The sequence below is a fragment of the Alligator mississippiensis genome, chromosome 4 (genome assembly GCF_030867095.1).
Source record: "Alligator mississippiensis isolate rAllMis1 chromosome 4, rAllMis1, whole genome shotgun sequence".
NCBI lineage: Eukaryota > Metazoa > Chordata > Crocodylia > Alligatoridae > Alligator > Alligator mississippiensis.
This window is the reverse complement of record NC_081827.1, coordinates 210,283,438-210,303,694: the sequence shown is the minus strand read 5'-3', so window position 1 is coordinate 210,303,694 and position 20,257 is coordinate 210,283,438. Positions and strand designations below refer to the sequence as shown.

General features: G+C 44.9%; 1 protein-coding gene across 6 annotated transcripts in view; it reads right to left on the bottom strand.

The window, feature by feature from the left end:
- Positions 1-19,494, bottom strand: part of GPR155 (G protein-coupled receptor 155) — a 49,328-nt gene extending 29,834 nt beyond the window's left edge. For 2 of the 6 annotated variants that reach the window (XM_059727275.1, XM_059727276.1), the window contains exons 1-3: positions 18,548-18,715; positions 17,939-17,987; positions 4,201-4,709 (exon numbers count right to left, since the gene is read on the bottom strand). In XM_059727275.1, the coding sequence (XP_059583258.1) occupies positions 4,201-4,663 (463 nt within the window). In that variant the 5' untranslated portion in view covers positions 4,664-4,709; positions 17,939-17,987; positions 18,548-18,715. Of the gene's footprint in view, positions 1-4,200; positions 4,710-15,149; positions 15,293-17,938; positions 17,988-18,547; positions 18,716-19,014; positions 19,110-19,386 lie in introns of those variants that run through there. The other 4 variants (XM_059727272.1, XM_059727273.1, XM_059727271.1 and 1 more) reach the window with 4 other exon arrangements.
- Positions 19,495-20,257: the final 763 nt, after the last annotated feature.

Here is a 20,257-nt window from a genome sequence, read left to right as displayed (position 1 = left end):
GCCGCTGCTACAGCCAGTGAGTACAGGGCCTTTTTTTTGTTTGAATTGCTGGGAGGCTGGGGCCAGGCAGGGCAGCCATCAGAAGCAGGGCCAGGCAGGGGGTGTGATTGGGGAGCGAGGGCTGTGAGGGGGGGTTCTGCCAGGAGACCCCAAAGCCCCAAAGACTCACTGCTGCTGCAGCCAGTGAGTGTGGAGCTGCTTTTTTTTTTTTTTTTTTTTTTTTTTTTTTTTTTTAAGTGCCAGGACTAGGCTGGAGCCAGGCAGGGGATGGGGCTGAGTGGGGCAGCCATGGGAGCTACTCCCACAGCTCCCCCTGCCCAGAGAGAGGCAGGCACATCTGGAGGAGCCGCAGGAGAACCTGCAGCCACCCGGCTGTGCCTGCCTTTCCCCAGCCAATCCAAATATCTGAATTAGCACTGAATCTCTGATTCTGATTCGGCCGAACTGAATGGGGACAGTGATTTGAATCACTGAATCGAATCACTGTCCACCAAATTGGCTGAATCCAAATCCAAATCGAATACTTCCCTATTCCCACAGGCCCAGTAGTCACTGTTGTGCTACAAGCAATATCGCATGCCCTACACTATAGGTTGTTCAGCATTTGAGATGAAAAAGTTGCTGCACATTACAGAATCACGCAAGTTCTCGAATGTTACTAGCACATTTTAAGGACCTGATTTGCAAGTTTTTTTTATCGCTTATGTTTCATCTTACTTTGAAATCAACTACTGATGAGCATGGAGCATGGCAGGAGAGCAGTTAAGGCCACAGATCCAAACATACAAGTTTAACCCTCATTCCAGATGTGCACCAAGGACAATCACCAGTTGATGCTAGTCATTTAGGTCTGGGAGTCAAAAGTGGCTCATTGTAATGCTGGCCACTTGTGTGCCACTGACTACAAAAACTGGCAGGCCTAGCCTGATCTGCCACATAGGCCTAGGCAGCCCTTTGTATGCTTTGACTGATGGGCAGAGGCATAGAGAGCTAATTCGGTGCCCAGGGAGGAAGTCTGCCGACCACTGGAGACAGGCAGGGATAAGAGAACAGAGAGATCGCTATGTCTTATCTGCCTCAGCTCTTGGTACAGTGAAGGCAGCTTTTTCTACTGCTGTGCAGTGGAATCCCTATGAGCCATCCCTGGTGCCCTATTCGCTCCCCTCCTACCCCAGATATATTGCTGGGTGCAAGGCTGCACCTGCCCAGTTCCTATGGCTGGACAGCGTAAAGCTTCTCCAGCTATGGCAAGAACTCAGGGGGGAGGGGCGCCCTCTCAACAGCCAGTACCCAGGCTGGTACCATGCTCACTCCCCCGTTACACTACTGCTGATGGATGACTAACAAGTGTAAACTATCAAGCTGTACTTACCGTATAGCATTATTATCTATGATACTCTATGTATTAATTCGAGTGCCACAAAGGGAACATAAATTCAAAGATATATTAGTGTAAATAAATCAACAATTAGCCAAAATTCACTGAATGCAAAAGATCAAGCTACTACAAATAGTGCAACATAAATCCTCTCCGGATTGTTGTCAGATTTAAGATGCATAAAGCAATCTGCACTCCCCTTGCTATGTCATGTCTACTTAAATTGCAAACTCTTCAGTGAAAGAACTGGGTCTTTTTTCTTCAGAATGCCCAGCACATTTCTGAATATATAGTAAAACAAAACACTAGGCAAGGACTTGAAGAGCCTTGGGCAAAAACAGCTCAGTGAAGGTATTATTAGAAACTCAAAGCAAGGACAGTATGGGTACTATGTACAAAACAGGACTATGCTAGATCTAGGTCTACACTACCAAGCTTTTGCTGGCACAGCTGTCAGTCAAAACTGTGATGAGGTGCAATTTATGACTGATGCAGCCGTACCAACAAAAGCTTGGTAGTGTGGACACAGCTCATACCTGCAAAGCTGATCTTTTGGTGGTACAGCTTGTTTCATTCAGGGGAAACAATAGCTATGTCAGCACAAGCGTAGCACTGGTAACAGAAAACACATCCACACTAGAAATGCTTTCTGGTTTATGAGGACAGCTGAGCTTTGACTTGAAAAACATTTCATACATATGCTAACAGAGGAACTAGATCTGTCAATCAGAAGTAAACATGCAACAGCAGGGAGCCCAAAAGTGAGATTCAGGGATATGCTGTCAGTTGGAAACCAGCCTGCCTGCTAGCAACTGGGAAGGGGCTGTCCTTGTCTCCATCTTGTGTACAAGCTTTAGTTTTATTTGAGCCCTACATTAAGCAACCTCTCCCATACTAGCTGGAAAAGGTAAACCACTCTCTCTATCCAAACCCCTGAGAACCTTCTAAGGTGTTATAGTGTCTGTAGTATGCAGCTCTACCACCCCCCTGCCTGCTGTGAAGCACAGAAGGGAATTCAGCCTCCATTTTTGGATCAGCCATTCCTATGAATAACTCTCCTGCGAATGTTCAGAAGTATCATGCAGAAGCAGCCACAAAATCTTGATACACTGTCAAGGAAAACTATAGCTTTTAAGCTGTTCCGCAGAACTACAGGCTATAGGGGAACTCAAAACAAACACATCAAATCACCATAATCAGGTGACATCTGGAAAGTTATTAGAATAATTCTAGCCTTTGTAAATTAACTGAAATAAAATTATAGTTAGCAGACAGTGACAGCATCAGCCACTCCCTCTCTAGGTGAGGATTCCCATTTTTCAGAAACAAGTGGATTTTCTCTAAGCCCAGTATGATCTCTTAGTCTGTGTGCACCAAACTTCTGTTCTGTTACAGGTACAGGCTGGTTTCCAATCACTTATACTAGTACAAGTCTGTACGTGGCCTTTATGTCTGCATGGCATTGAAGCACTCCAAACTGGAATGCGATCTGAAGGACTTCAATGAATGTCTGTCCATACCACCTGTCAGATTCTTTTGTACGTGAGGAACTTTCATACAGCACAAGATAGGAAAATGTTTAAAGTAATAGAACAAAGTGGCCACAAAACAGAATCATAAAATTGGTCTGGAAACCAGCAGATGCTTTTCACTGTTTTTTTTAAACTGATTATTGTTCAAGATCACTGCCTAATCTGCAGATGTGCCAACTCTTGAAGTTTTCTACAGAACTTCAGCTGAAAGTGTGCACTTTTAAAATTATTTTTAAAAAGCTTTTATAAAATATTACAGGTCTTTAAAAGTAAAAAAAATGCAACATTACTTACAAAACACAATCTTTCAAGTATACGTGGGATGTGCAATAAACATGTTGCATGAATCACCAAAAAAGTACATTAGCAGTCAAGCAATGAGAACTACAAAAAACCTGCCTCCCAAAAGTGGTGATAAGTGACTACATGAATGAGCAGAAAAGTAGAGATTAATATTTTTCTCTATACTAAAAATAGGATTAAAATTAAAAATACGATCTGTCACTTAAACTGACAGATGATAGAGAATAAATGAAGAGACCTGAAGAAAGCCTTGCATTTGAAAGCTTGTCTATATCTATCCCAACCACGCCTTTGGTTAAAAGATACCACATACAAAAAATCCGCACCTCTAACAGATGGTAAATCCTCACATACCAGATGGGAATTTACAGATTAGAAACTAAAAGTTTCTGCACCCTGTTCTTCTAGCACCAGAGACATCCAGTCAACACTTCTGAAGCCACATGCATAACTTTGTGCTGGTAAATGTATGCAGTTTTTTGACTGAGGGCTTTTCTCCAAGACAAGTTATGGAAAATACAGGATGAGACGTTTGCAGTGCACTAGCTATTCTGCATTAAACCCTTATGGTATGGTACACTGTTAGTAGGCAGTAAGTGCAAGGCAATGTATTCACTTTAAAAGTTTCTTAAACAACCTTGATTTAATCAATCATGGCCATGTCAGTAATGGTATATATAACATTATTTTAAATACAGTCTGTTTTAAGTAAGCTACATCTCATGTATGCCAAGTGACAGTATATGAACTTCTCCCTCCTCTTTAAAAATGGAGTAAGCTACCTCATCCTATACCTCACCTAACTTTGCAGTAACTTTCCCAGGTAGACAAGCCTGAGGGCTGTATTACAGAACTTAAGATTTCAGTTCAGATTGTAAGAGATCTCAAATTAAGAAACAAGAGCATAAAACTGTATAAGCATAAGCAAAATGCCTAAACAGAGGAAAACAACATTAAAAAAACAAGACAGTATAAGTAACTTCTTACCTATTGGATATCCCAGTGCAAAGTCATTGCTTTGTGTTGCAAAAATAGGGAACAAACCCGCTTTGCTAAATCGACTTTCAGGACTGGCTACCAATAATGTTAAAATGCAGACTAAGAAAAATACAGAAGCTTTGGCAACTAGGATGCTGTAAAGGAAGGACCAGTTCACATTAGAAAAATTAAGTATTACCATATTTTTGAATAGTAAAGCTGGGAGTGCAAAGCGGGAGACAAAATTTCCCAGACCTTTGGCCTGAGTTGATGTGATGATGTTGGCTCTTCCAGCTATGTATCCACAAAGGATTATGCCAAAGCACTGTAACAGGGCTGGGAAAAGCCTACTTATTGACATTGAAGGAGGACTACCAGTGGTGTTGAATTGGTAGTCCAATTTGCCAGATAAGACATTAGACATATTGGCTGAAGAGAAGTTCTTTGTACTGTAGTCTAAAAAGCCATCCATTTTCTTTTGCCAGTTGTTTCAAAAGCAAAGTACAGAATGTTCTAATCTGTAAAAGAAATGAGAAAAACACAAACACTTTATTAACTTTGAGTGGGTGTTTGTCTGATTATTTAAAATGCATTTCTAAGTCCCCTCCAAAAGTCTTTCTGTCAGCAGGCCAGATTCTGTGAATATGTCCAAAGAGCAGCTTTGAAGAGAGAGAAATAAAAAATTCATTAAAGAAAAAGCTTCAAAATCATTTGGATGGATTCCAAGAAGACATCCTTGCCTCTTGACTATTATTCTTTTCTGCTGATAGCAGCAAGCACACAAAATTCACCAAGTGAAGAGCTGTACAACTAATGCTACTGCTAGAATCCAGAGGGAAATCAGCTTTAAATTCTAAGAAAAATGTCAACTGAAACATTAAAACCAAAAGGTAAATCATGACCTCAAATGTAAAAAATGATTTGGCATGGGTAGAGAAGGTAATTTTAGCTCTTCTGATGGAAAAACAAAATTACCGTGAAGCAACAGGATGTAAAACTAAGGCACTTCTCTTACTGGACCAGAATTAACTAACTAGTTTAATTTAACATAGCCAGGTCTGTCAAATCACATATAACAATGCTTTTGAAAACAGACTGCCATGCTACCATCTACTGCATAGGAGTAACTTGCCTAACACTACTTTGACTAACCTTCCACCCTGTTCTACAATTCTCTCCTCCGTTCTGTCCCTTCAACAGACAAAAAAGTTTCTCATCCTCCTTTCTCTGTTCCATCTTCACTTGCCAATAAGCACATTATCCTCTTTTACACATCCACTGTCATTCCCTTTCCTACCCTTGCTCACCTCTGGCTGTGACCTCACATTACAAAATGCTTTCAGCTCTCTGACCTGAAAAACCAACTGTGGCCCCAATACACTCTCCTACTATTACTTCATCTCTATACTTACCAAGTGCACTTTTCAATCACTGTCTGATGTTCTTTTCTTCCAATCCTATCCTTAGACCAGTGGTTCTCAACCACTGTGCCATGGCACGTAAGGGGCTAGAGACCCATTGAAGAAGCCATGGTACTGGCACTGCTGCTGCTAGGCAAAAATGCCCTGCATGCTTCTGTTTCAGGCGGCTGTGCAGTAGAAGAAGGCACTGCTGTCTGAGTTAGGTTTTGCTCCCCTCCCTTCCTGGCTGGCAATTAATAAATAGGAATTACAAGCAACATCCTCCTGAGAAATTCTTTGGGTATAGGGCACAGTCACATTCAGCTTCTGCAAATCTAGAAACAGGCGTGTGGGACAGTTCTGTGTGGCAATGGCAACCTGGAGATAAGCCAAGGTAGATAAGCTAAGACTTTACAGTAGTTCTCAACAGGGTGCTGTCAACTGCAGAAAAGTTATGGAGAGTGCCTTGTATTTAACAGACTAAGAATACCTGCTTTAGACCCTCTCCACTCCAGTTACCATTTAGTATCCAGAATGATAAAATACAGACCACGTTATACAAGAAACCCACAGACCAACATACGTATCTGCACAGAACCAGCAATCACCCTAAACACACCCAAAAAGCTGTGATATACAGCCAAGCCCTCAGATACCACCGCATTTGTACTGAAGAGAACACCCGGGATTGCTACCTCACCAATCTCAAAAAGGCTTTCACCCAACAAGGACACTCCTCCAGAGAGACAGATCGCATGTTTGAAAGAGCCACCCGGATACCACGTGAAGAACTGCTGCAGTACAGAAGAAACCCCCCCCACAAATTGCACACCGCTGGTTATGACATATCACCCCTCCCTCGAACCCGTACAGAAAATTCTCAAACAATTGCAACCCATACTAGAAAAAGACCTTATTCTTAAAAAGATCTTCCCAGAGTCACCCATCCTAGCCTTCAAACAAGCACCGAACCTCGCTAACATCATCACCTGAAGCAAACTTCCTCAAGCCCAGAACACACCAAATGCATCCAGACCATCCCATGACAAGAAATGCAAAACCTGCCATCACATCTCCCCCACCCACACAATTACTACACCCAACAGCAGAGTCATCAGCATTCCCGGATCTTACAGATGCACCTCTAGAAATGTAATATATCTCATCCAATGCACCAAATGCCCTGATGGAAAATACGTAGGAGAGACCAAACAACAACTGCGCACCAGAATGAATGCACACCGGAAATCTATCAAAGACAGGAATACCCAATTACCGGTGGGGGCACATTTCTCACAAGAAAACCACTCTCTCTCCAATCTCTCAGGCCTGATCCTAAAAGGGAACTTACAAAACACTTCCCAGAGATGAGCCTATGAACTCCACTTCATCAACCTCCTACATACTAAAAACCATGGACTAAATATAAACATTGCATTTATGACACATTATAATCTGCCTGACATCTGACTCCCCAGGTAACTCTCCACTATTCATCCCCCTTCTCTCTCCCCCCACCCCAGCCTGTCTCTCACCCATTGAATCCTCAATCTACATTTTCACTGACTGCCTATCTTGTATGCATACCAGCCCAGCCTCTGGCTTCTTTATTTTTCATTCCATCCAGGAAGAGCACACGCCAACTGCAGAAACTTCCTTAGCCTGATGAAGGGTTTTTGAACCCGAAAGCTTGCTTAATAATTGTTTCCCAACTATGTTAGTTGGTCTAATAAAAGATATCAGATTCACCCAAAGAACCTTGTCTGTCAGTTACCATTGACTGCATTCACATGAAACATCCCTCACCAAAATCTCTAATGGCCTCTTATTAGCCAAATCTCAGAACCAATACTCCATCTGCATCCTTTCTCCAGCTGCCTTTGATAGCGTCAGTCATGCTCTCTCCATGGTTTCTCTGATTCTGCCCTTCCCCTGTTCTCTTCCCACCTTTAGATGTTTTCCTTCAGAACTTGCTTAAGAGGAAACCTCTGCTTTCTGTGGGAGTCCCACAAGGCTCTATCATTGGTCCTGTGCAGCTCTTCCTCTACATTTTATGCCTGAATAACCTCAGCCATAAACATGAATTTCATTTTATGTGGATGACTCACAAATCTGATTTCTCTGGTTTGGACCTGTTTCTTTCTTCCAAATTAAAATCTTGGCCTGGCTCTCAAAGATCTCTTTGTTGATGCCGTTCTGTCAGTTCAAGCTCAGCAGTTTAATTTCTTAGCATGCCATCCTTATTGCCTCCTTTCTCAATCACTGGACAACATCATCCTGCCAGTGATGCTCAGAACTGTAATCCGGGTGACATATTTGACTGGGTCTTCACTCAAATTGTCACATCCAGGCTACATTTAAGTCTTGCAGATTCCTACTGCGTAACAGTTCTAAAATAAACTCTTATCCAGACTCTCATCCTCTGGCATCTTGCTCACTATTGCACCTGGCCTCAACGAATGCAATTTTGCCTCAGACAATTTAATCCAAAACGCTACTGCAAAGATTGCTTTCCTAGCTTGTCAATTTGGCCCTTTCATCTCTCCGTCATCCTTCTACTGGGACATCTATGGGCATTTGGTGCATTGGATGAGATATATTACATTTCTGGAGATGCATCTGTAAGATCCGGGAATGCTGATGACTCTGCTGTTGGGTGTAGTAATTGTGTGGGTGGGGGAGATGTGATGGCAGGTTTTGCATTTCTTGTCATGGGATGAAGACATCATATTTGTCTTCAGTCTCAAGGCCTTTTGGGGCACATGTCTTCCCTCCCTATCTTTTCTTAGCTACATGCTCCCATCCAGGCACATCATGCTTAGGCAATTCAGGGCATCTCCCATAGCCACTCAAGCAGTCTTCACAGTGGCCACAGGGAGCACCTCCACAGGAATTTCACTCCTGCATCTCTGGGTTTGACGTGTGTGCAGGTTGTTCACGTGCATCTCTCCCTAGTAGTGCTGAAGATGTTGCATAAACCTATACTGAACAACACTAGCATTATATACAGTGTGCTGTCAAATGCAAAGTGAATGATATACTTCAGGCTAGTCTAATTTAAACTTTTGTTTATAACAAATCTGCGAAGACTAAATCAATTCAGGCTCAGGCTTTATGAATATCTGTCTCTAACCTAATAGTACAGCCAACTAAATTAAAGAACTTCTCCCTTTCCTCACCTGCTGCACAGATCCTGTTCTGTCACTGACCTCTGTGCATATGCTGCCTGGCATATAACTGGAGTTCTGACACTAATACAAGTCATATTTCTTTCAAAAAAAGGAATTAGGAGATGCTACAATAGATGGGAATTCCTGTCCTAATCAAGAATAACTGCTGTGGCTATAAGAGGATTATGGCTGCTTGCTGCTACTGTACAGAGGTCATGTCCATGTACAAAGGTTTTGCCTCTAGAACTTTTTAAGGTTTACAGCTGCTGACATTACTAACTTGCTGAAGTGCAAGCACACACAGAGCCCTTTGCCAGTGCTTTATGTCCTCACTGAAAGATACTGTGTTGACAGAACACATGCTGCACAATGGGTAATAGTCCAGGGGCTGATAGCAGTTATGATAGCTGTCACTGGACTGAATCCACACCCACCTCTGCTGGTGGCAGATTGTAAGGTGAGGGCTTGTGTTGCTGGAAGAGGTTTTATTCAAACCTAGGACAACAAAAGGAAAGTCCTGTTGACATCACTTTACTATGTAGGTCAGGCCTAGGTAAAAGAATAGAGCAGATCCCCAACCTTCTAGGCCAGTAATCCTCTATCATAGGTAGAGGCGTTTCCCATAGCCAGGGGCGCTCAACCTTTTTCCCTGGTGGGCTGGATGGGCAGTGCCAGGTCCAAATGTGGGCCAGATGGGGGTGGGGAACACTCCAACTTCAGCCCAGCTTCATGGAGTGGACTGGGACAGAGGGACATGACCTGGCCCCACAGGGAAGAAGAGGGCATAGAAGGGAGAAGCCCTCTCTCATGCTGGAAGCTGTTGCAGAAGCCCAGCAGAAATAGACAGGTGTTTTCCACACTGGGTTTTTAAAACAACTACACAGCGCTTGCATTTTTTCTCTCTCCTGGTTGCTAAGACAGCCTTCATGCTTTGATTACTCTGCAATCACACTGACATCTATTCCAGGGCCCAAAGTGATGCATCCTGTGCCCTTTAACTAGAGAACATTACAGTTCAAAGTTTAGCTCAGATTGCTCAAAAGACTCTCTTATTTAAAGCAAGTTTTCAAAACTTAATTTAATTATAAAAACACTACATTATTCATCTGCAGTTCTTCAATGGACCAGAGTCCTTGCACAGTGAACTACCTCCATTCCCACAGTTACTATATTTTTGAGAGGCTGTATTGTTCATGCACATACGATTCAAATTCCTTATGGCACAGTCTCAAGGATTTGGCATCCTTATCCACCTTGCAGTACTGCATACATAATTTTTTATTTCACTTAAAAAGGAACATCTAACTGATCTCTTTCTTGTTGCAGAAATGTTCTAGACCAGCGGTCAACAATCTTAAGACTGTGGGCCAGGCTGAGCCAGTTCAGGTTAAAGATGGGCAGGACCCAGCCATGGCTGGTGCTTTTCCCCACAGCAGCAAAGCCCTATGCCTACAGACTTGATCAAATGGCTCTGGCCCACAGAACCTAAGCTGACAAGTCCTGTTCTAGACAGTATGTTTGAATCTATCTACATCAGAGCTATTCAACTTCCAAGCAGCTGGAGGCTGCACACCACCCAGGCTGCAACAGCAAGGGCTACACATACCACAGGCCACACCAGGGGTAGCCACACACAAGCCCCCCAACACTGCACTGCGCACCTGTGAAAGTGACTTTCCTCAACTGCTGCAGCACTGCATGCCTGCCCCTGCCACAGCACCATGCACCTACACAGCCCTGTGCCACAACCATCCATTCCCTCTGCCACATTGTCCTGCCCCTGTAGCTGGAAGAGGGATGGGGGAGCCTGGCCTGTTGCAGCTATAGCGATAATGAGAACAACAGTCAGGCAGGAGCCCAGGGACTGCAATTTAATCCCTCGTAGGCCATGTGCAGCTCACAGGCCACGTGCAGCCCACAGGCCACCAGCTGAGCCCTGAGCTACACGATCACATTCTCAAACACCCTGGATTCCAGCACTTCCCTTCCAGCATACCCCCGATGATCCTACTGAACTTCACCTCATTATTCCAGGCTATAACATAAAGAAGGCTCTCAAATAATCCTTCTGCCTTCTGGTCATTTATCAATGGAGAATATTTCCCCCCAGTTTGACATTTAACTATGCTATACATACTTAGGTCTAACACTATTTCTTCCAGACCATGGATTGTTTTTCTTGCTTACTCCAAACTCTATCAATATCTATCTGTTAATATAGTGCCCAGAACTGAACATAGTATCACAGGGACCAGAACCATACATTATTACCTCTCTACTCCCTAATTTTACATGACCCAAAACTGCACTGACATTTTTGTTCCCAGACTACATTGCAATATTCAGGTCTGTTTTGACAGCTCTGTTTCAACTGAAAAAATAAAACAACACTCTGATTTTATAAAATATGATTTTGAAAGTGTAAACACTGAAAATGGGGTAGAAGGTATTGAATTCAGAGATCAACCAGATTTAATAGACCCTCAGAGATGAAAGTTTTTTGGCTGAAATAAGCAGCTTTTCCTCTTTGTAGCCACTCAGGATTGTGGGAGCTGGAGCATGTGTATTTGAGAGGTCAAAGGAGCTCTTTCCAGGAGGAAGTCCAAATGAAGAAGAGCCATATAAAACTAGGGTATTCTAAAGCCAGGTCTGATAAATCTTTTGGCTTGCTCAAATGGCAAAAAGACAGAAGGTGGAAAGCAACTTTGATGGAGCTCTCCAGTAACAGCTGCCTATTCATTATTTCTGTGCTGCTGTTGCATCTTTAAGTCTATTTGTATCACCCACTCAGTCACAGTCAGACTCTGCTCTGCTGTTATTGCAAGCCCTTTTGCCACAAGCTCCTGGGTTTAATCAAACGCCTTCTCCACCAACTCCTTAACATGAGTGATGTCCTCTTTCTTGGCCTCTCACTTCTTCTCCTTCTCTCCATTCTTTCCCTTCTCTTGCCTTAGGAATGCCCTTCATTTCCAAGATGTCCTCACATGTGTCCCAAGGTTGTAATATCAGCTTCTGTTCCTTTACTGTACTGTCAAAAAGGCAATACTTAGCTGTTAACCAGCACTTACACAGGGAGGTTATATGTGGTCAATATGACCCAACAGCAGTCAAGGCCACACAGGCAAACAAAGCAGTCACCTGATGCAGGGCACAGCAATATGGGAATGACTCCAAGCACAGTAGTGCTACAAACACAGCAAGCAATCTGCTCCAATGTAAAAACACTCCCAACACAAGAGGAGTAAAATCTCCGAAGCGTTTAGTCAGTAACACTAGTGCAAAGAGTTGTGCCAGTAGGTACAGATCTTTTTACATAGATGCAGCCATGTTTATACAGATATAAATCACTTATGCAGACAAGCCTTGTGACCTCTCCTCTGCAAGACTGCTCTACCTCCCTGCCCGGCAGCAACTACTAACTACAAACTTAGACTTCTTTCTACCACTACGACATCTCTTCACTACAACAGCGGCAGGAAGAAAGACAGTTATTCTGAGAAGCGACCACCAGGCAGGGAAGGATACTTTTTGCAGAGGATAAATGCTCTCTAGCCCTAGCTGACAAGCCCTACCCTAAGCGAAAGAGATCATTTTTGGGATAAGAGCGGTAGGATTCTGTCACCCCACTCTGAAAACTAATGCCCAGATTTGTATTTCTTTGGAGGATTGAATATTATTTATGACTACTCTTTTTTTTTTAGTGGCAGCCTGTAATTTAATTAAAGCACTATATCCTTCACTCTTCCAGAGCACTAACAAACATGTTACTGATTGAACAATGATCCAAATTAAGCCATTTGGACCACACCAACTCAATATATACCATTTAGTAAGATTCTTTACACATAATACAGCCAAAAATTAAGTTACCTACTAAACTAGATTAAGTATTTTACAGTACCTCAGATATTTAATATGACTCCTGGTTTTCATTCCTGCCCAGTGTGTCCGTAAAACTTAAATAAGTGAACCCTTTTGAAAACATAGGCTAGAAGTTATGCGGGGGAGAGGGGGGAAGGCATGAGCACTTTGGTGTAGTCTACAGATGGATGTGGAAAGAGGGGAAGCCAAATATGAATAGTTAGCATCCTTTTATCATGAAAAACTGATATAGGGTAGACTTTCACATTTTCCAGGACAGTACTACTACCACCCACCTCTAAGTTCTATTCATCAGAAGATCTCCAAGTAGTTTGCAAAGGTCAGCATCTTTATCCCCATTTTACACATGGGGATAGCCAGAGGTCTACCAAAGCACCAGTCTCCTGAGTCCTCATCCAGAGCTTTAGCCATTAGGAGGAAGACTGATGACATTTTATATATACAGTAAAGTGTTCTTCTCCAAGACCTTTGGGTCCTATCCTTAGAATAAGAGGCTGGGGTCTGGACACATGAGCACAAGACAGGCAAAGCACAATCCTCTAACCAAGAGACCCCTCAGGCCTGAACTGGCTGTGCATCTTTATTTCTTAATGCTTCTTTCATGATTTTATTTATGCATATATTTTTTTAAAGAGTGCCTAGTAACTGTACAGTATAAATGCATCATTTCAAATCAATCATTTAGACTCAGCAGCTCCATCAACCAAACCTAGCTGTTAGTCTGGGGCTATCCTTCCCACTCCAAGAAAGAGGTTTTGTTATGATTCTAGAGGATTCGTTGTTCATCCACTGTATACAATGTATACATTTGTCTAGATTCATTTAAAATAGCTGCTCAATCTATCTACCACATGGCACACAGACCTGCAACCTACAAAAACTAGAAAACCATCACAGCCACTTCTAGCAAGGCCTAAACAGAACTTTCAGAACAGAAAACACACAGGTGTTGCCATTTGTCTTGAAGGGCACCAAATTTTAGTTTTGCCATGCCAAGCGGACTGGAAGAGATTTTAACAGTGAAATTCCAGAAAGAAGGCAGTCACATTACACTACACTAGCTGCAGTCTGAGTGGCCTTTAGCTACAATCCCACCTAACGTATTACAATAATGTAACCAGTAAAAGAGCATGAAACAAAGTCAAGGCTCCCATCAGCAGAAGTTTGGAACATTCTATTCATGTGTATTCCTTAAGATCATCTAAGTTTGATGCTCTATCAACCAAAAGCATCCTTCTGATTAGTGGGAGCAACCCATTCTGTCTGTTGCATCCAAATTCTGGCTTGCCCCCTTCTACCTTGTGCCTTTTCTATCCAAATCCAAATCTGATTTGGTGAGAACTCTAATCTGGACAAGAAAACTCTTACTAGTACAGTAATATTGGCTTGGATGAGATATTTTCTTGACACTTTATAACTATGAAAGCGTTAGGATACATGCAGTTACCGTGGCATAAAGTTATTTTGCTGATATAGTTTATTTTGCTTAGGGCATCAATTGGCATGAGCTGTATGTATTTGAGTTGATCTAATAAAATATATCAGATTTACCCAAAGAACCTTGTCTGCCTATGTCCTTAGACCAGCATGGCTACAACCTATGCCTCTGTATGCTATGTAAAGCACTTTATTGCCTGTATAAACTAGATGTATAGAAGGAGGGTCTGTCATATAATCATATCAATGTAACTCCACCAGCAAACCTCCACTGGTCAAGGGCTGGCTTGGTCCCCTCCCCATTGCTGTAGACTAAAGTGCCTCATCATCATTATTTATCCCGACCCCCACTGTGAATCATTGAAATGATATTATGCCCATTTTTGGTGTAGGTTCCTCAACTCTAAATACATTTGGAAGGTTTCTGACAGTATAATTATTCCAGTTGCTGGTCTGTGCTGATGTCTACAGTAGCATGTTTTTACTATTATTGTTGCCCCTGATAGCTAGATGAAAACTAACAAAGGTACTTAATCTGAACCAGAATTTGCAGTGCAGCTACACCCTCTCCCTTCAACCATCTTAACTTTTGTAGTGAGACTCCCACTCCAATGGGACTATTAAGCAGACAGGGTCATCTTTTCAGTGAACCAAAGAAGTCTGAGAAAGAAGCTTACAACCGAGTGAACTTGCTACTTCTACTCTTTGGAAAACTCTGAATATATCTCCTCCTTAGACAGGCAATGGGCCCCTCCCCAAAGTACAAACAGCTAAAATAGGCAATATCTGGTTAGGGACACAGACACTGCACAGTGGTGCAGGCAACAGAACATGTCTCACAGGAGACAGCTTACTCAGCATCTTGTCTGTTTCTGGCTAACTGTATTGATGTAACTGTCACGCTGTCATATGATTTCCCGAGTCTGGATCCAATACACAGGACAATTCTGCCAATGAGGCAATCAAGACCTGTTTTTCATAACAGCAAAACCACTTTAGTTCACATCTCTTCTTTTTATTAAAAGTAAATTAAGTATGAGGAAGTCCATAAAAAAATTTTCTCACTCACCATCCCCACTGTTCTCAGTTGGGATCACTGCCAGTGTCATGCTAATTTTGTTGAGGAGGTTCTACAGATTGTTAATGGATCCTGAGATCACTCTTATAGAATGTCACCTGATTCACCACAGGATGCAACAAAATAAAATGACCCTGAGGGCGAGACAAAGCTTTATTCAAAGTGGAAATCCTGTGGAAATGGCTAACATTCCTCAAAAGAGAGCTCTTCTGTAATAGAGGAAAAACAGACTTACTGTATTTCCCTTAAAAAGCTTCTAGCATAATAAAAGCAACAAGGAGGAAGTTAATTGCATCATCACAGTGCTTTAAATTAAAGCTTGGAGTTAGTGGGGAGAAGTGATTAGTACAGTTTTTACTCTTATACTTTAAGAGTATAGCCAAGAGACATTGTCTTCGAAAGCAAATACAAAGTAATTGTATCAACTTGGGCAAGATACCAGAAACTGACTAGATTCCAAAATGATGGGATCTGTTCCAGTTGTAGTTTCATATATTAAAAAAGCCTCTTTGCCCTCTACACATTTTTTGCAATTTTAATATTCTCCTTTTCTTTTTTCTACTGCTAAATTGGAATACCTAGATACCAGAGAAACCAGAAATAAGTGACCAGGTAGAAGAAGCAGTGAAGTTAAAGCCTGGTCTAGACTCAGCCTCAGATTGATTTATCTAGAACAGGGGTGTCCAACCTTTTTGAATGTGGGGCCGGAACACAAACTTTTTATCAGCCAGTGGGCCAGCGAGCCATATTCAAAGACCTCACTGGAAGCAGTATCACATCAGGAAGTGATGTCATGTGACCTTTGACACCAATGAAGTTGCAGGAAGTGACAATGAAATGGGTCTGGAAATGCGGTTTAAAATCCAAAATAAAAACAATTTGGTCTGGTAGCACTGTTTTATTTTAAACAACCCCCTAGCAGAGCTGAAGAGGAGTGATTCACCCCACTGCACCCTTAATTCCCTGCCTTTGTCCACATGGAAAGCCACAATTTGCAGAGGGGTAGAAATAATTTTTGAATGCAAAACCTCTGTTGACATGGTGCTGTCAGATGTCAACTCCAGAGTATTCCATCTCATGGTACTCCAGAGAACTGTTGCAGGGATCTGATTTTTCCAAAGGTTAGTAGAGCTTTCTGTCACCTGGTTTCACGCCTTCTACTTTTCAAATACTTGGTTGAAATGCATCACAGATCTTTAATTTCTTATTTGCAGGCGCTCTCTCAGGGCAACATCCAGCCGGGGGGGGGGGCGCGCAGGAGCAGTCGCTCACACAGCCTGTCTAGTCTGGCTGCAGCCTGGGGGCACAGGGGTCAAGGGGCACCAACTGACCCTGCCGTGTCCTTCCTGCCACCTGGGCAGCCTCAAGGATACTCCCACACCTGCGTGCCTGGGCTCAGCAGCCAGGGGGATGTGCAGGGACCCTACATGGGGGTACGGGAGGTGCAGGAACACCCCCCTGCTCCCTCTCCCCCGGGGCAGCCCAAACCCAAGCCGGACCAACAGGGCTCCCTCCCTCCCCGGGGCCCACGACTCACCACCCCCAGCGCAATTTCTGCGGGCGTGGGGGGATGCAGGGAGGCGAGAGCGACGCTGGTTTCCCACCCTGACACCCACAACACCAGCAGCATCTCCCATGGGCCCAGCCACAGCACCCCTCCGAGCTGGCATCTGCGCCCCCCGTGCCCGCTGCACCACAACCTGCTCCAGCCTGCGCAGCTGGCAGGGACCGGAGCAAGGTGGGGCCGGCATGCAAATGCGGAAGGGAGGGCAGGGCTAGGAAGGGACACTGTGAAATGAGGGGGGAGGGAAGGAGCCGTACCGCGTCAGCAACGTCAAGCTGATGCAGTGCATGTGGGAACCTTGTCCCTTCCCCAGTCCTTCAGCAGCCATTAGGAAGCTGCTGAGGGGCTGGGGGAGGGACAAGGGGTGGGAACAAAAGTAAAGGGTTTACTTTCGTTTCTCATCGCAGCACCTTGGGCCTCAGAAAATGGCTTGGCAGGCCACATAGCGGCCCGCGGGCCATATGTTGGACAAGCCTGATCTAGAAAATGCTATTTTATTCCAATTGAACTTGTGTGTTTTATCTAGAAAATGTTGTTTTATTCCTATTAAACTCCTGCACTGAAAAAAACAACAATTCATACACTGCTGCCAATTCCAAATAATATACTAGCTGAAAAAAGTAAATAAAAAATAACATAGTATCATAGCATTTAGGGTTGGAAGGGGCCTAAACAGATTGTCAGGTCTGACCCCCTGCCCTGGGCTCATATCACCCCAGCCAAATAGCTGTCCATATCCTCTTATTCTTTGCCAATTACTAATCAAACTGAAGTTTCTATAGCTATGACCTTTCAGGCAATCATTGGGTTTTCCAGACAAAGGTGAGTGTATACTGACAGAAGCCTTTAGATTCTTGCATTTGTAAAAGGATGGGGAGGCTTAGCTCTGTTTACTCAACTCCCTTGACCCCTGTGACACACTATAAACTGTTAGCCATTTTTTGCAATTTTCTAGGCCTGCCAACTGCCCCCCTTCCTCACTGCCCCATACCATTAACCAACGTTTTAAATGAGAACCGTCTATCTGAGAAATGCAGCCCGCGCTGCCCTGTGCTGCCTGGAGATAAAAGTCTGGAAAAGAAAGCAAGAGGGCAGGTCGGAGCGATGCAAGGTGCCTGCAGCAGATGATTCGCAGGAGCGAATGTTGGCCACAGATGAAAGTGGGGAACAAGTGAGGCCAGGCTAGGGTTGACAGCACACATGGACAGACACTCACCCCTGTGGCCGGCTGCTCCCTCGAGTGCATTCAGATCATGGTGAAGGTGCTAGAAAACAAGCAAAGCAAGGGGCTTAGCGGGACCAGGACTGAGCTGGTAAAGTTGAGAAGATAAACACCCCCCTACCCCATGCGAGTGTGCACACACCCAGGAGCAGTGCTGCACACTAGTACGCGCACATACACACACGCACACAGTGCTGCACACTGGTATATTCACACACACGCAGTGCTGCACACTGCTACGAGCGCAGTGTTGCACACTGGTATGCACACACACACATTGGCATGCACACATACATGCACGCAGTGCTGCACACTTGTATGCACACACGCACACATGCAGTGTTGCACACTAGTACACATACACACAGGTGGTGCTACATACTGCTACGCACACGCCCGCATGCAGTGCTACACACAGAGTGCGCAACACACGCAAACACACACACACGTGTGCGGTCCCCGCCGTGCAGCGGGGCGGTTGGCGAAGGGCGCGGAGCCGCCCGCCCCCCGCCGCCCCCGCTAGCGGCCCCGGGCGCTGCCAGGCACGCGGCCCCAGGGGTGCGGAGCCGCCCGCGCCAGACCCCAGGCCCGGCCCGCTCGTACCTGGCGGGCGCGGAGCCGCGTGCCGGGCCCGCTGCTGCGCCCGGGAGCCTGGCGCTCCGCCCGCGGGGGCCCGCGCGGGAGCGGCCGGCGGCGCGGAGCAGCCATCGCGGGGCCGCTGCTGCGGGCGAGGACGCGCGGCAAGCGCTGTGGCGGGAGGCGCTGGCGGCGGCCCCGGCCCGGCCCGGCCCGGCCACGGGAGGGAGACAAGCGCTCAAGATGGCGGCGGCCGGGAGGCGCCGTCACCCTGGACCCAGCCCCGGCAGAGACCTGCCCCCCGGGGGGCCGCTCTCCCGCGGGGCCCCTGCCCTGCCCTGCCCTGCCCTCCCACGGAGCCCCTTTGCCAGGCGGCACCCTCGCCTCCCCGTCCCCCCATCGCCGCTGCGGAGACTGGCCCCTGCCCACTCGCCCTCATGCCCGGGTCCCCGAGACCTGCCCCGCACCCCGCAGGGAAGGGGCAGGGCACGGACCTTCTTTCTGCCTTTCATTGCTGGGGGGAGATAGAGGCGACCCCACATCTGGTGGGGATGGCAGAGGACAGACCCTTCCTTCCTACTAGCACTAGGAGCGGGGAAAGGGTCCTCACGCATCTGCCCCGAGCTTCAGCACGAATTCCTGTCACTTCAAAAAGGCCCCCCGGAAAGGAGGAGAGCCCCCGTCTCTCAGCAGCAGAGGACAGGCATTTACAGCTTATTACTCATCAGGAAAAGAGGAGTCAGGGTGCTCCTTTCCAGCCCCAAGTCTCCTAGGGAGAAACATTGCTGAGCAATAACCCTAGAAGAGGGAGTATTTAAAATATTCTGAGGATTAAAGATTAGGGCCTGTTTCTCTAAGGTACTTACATCATTCATGTTGTTACAGTTCTCCATGAGGTGATCAAAAGTGCGCACCTATACTCCCAAGTCCAGAAAACCGTGCTATCACAAGTTCAGAATGAATAATGGGCTTGTAATATCTTCTATCCCATGAGCCCATGTTAACCCACGCGCGCACAGCTCTCTGTACCACAGAGGCATACACTATGAGAGCCGAGCAGCAGGTCAGCTTTAGGTGTAACACTTCAGACAATATTAGTAGGGAGGAGATCAGTGCATTTTCTCATGGAGTAAGAAGCTTTACACTTTCTGTGAATACTGTTTCCTTCTTTCTTAGCAAATTTCAAAATAAAAATGCAAAAAACTCGCCCAAACATTATATAAACAAACACTCCAGAGCACAGAAATAGTGAACCACCTAGCTATTACGGTACTGAGATGGATTATAGTTTCCTAGGTCTTTATTTTCTAATCTTACTCAGCAGTCATTGGAAAAGGATAAAGTACTAAAAGAAAGGTGAATTTTCCCAAACTGTGCTAACAACATGCCCCCCCCCCCCCAGTTTTAGCCAAACAATTCATTGTGTCCCAAAACAAAAACTGAATTTGGTTGTTTGGACTCACTAGACACAGTTATGAAAATGTTGCTGATGGAAGGGGACCCAGGCTTTGACCTGCCTCTTCCTCAGCACTCAGCTACTGGGAAAGAAGAAACCAGGTCATGAGTCACCCCTATTCTAACAGCTAGCCTGGTGGGGCTAACAGCTAGTCTATGAACTAACTAGGCTATGTTGTATTCTCTGTGAGCTCATCAGCACCTACGTGGAAAGGGGAAATAGCAAATGCTCTCTTTGCATAGAGTTTTATCAATTCCTATATAAAATGCAAAGCAGCTTTT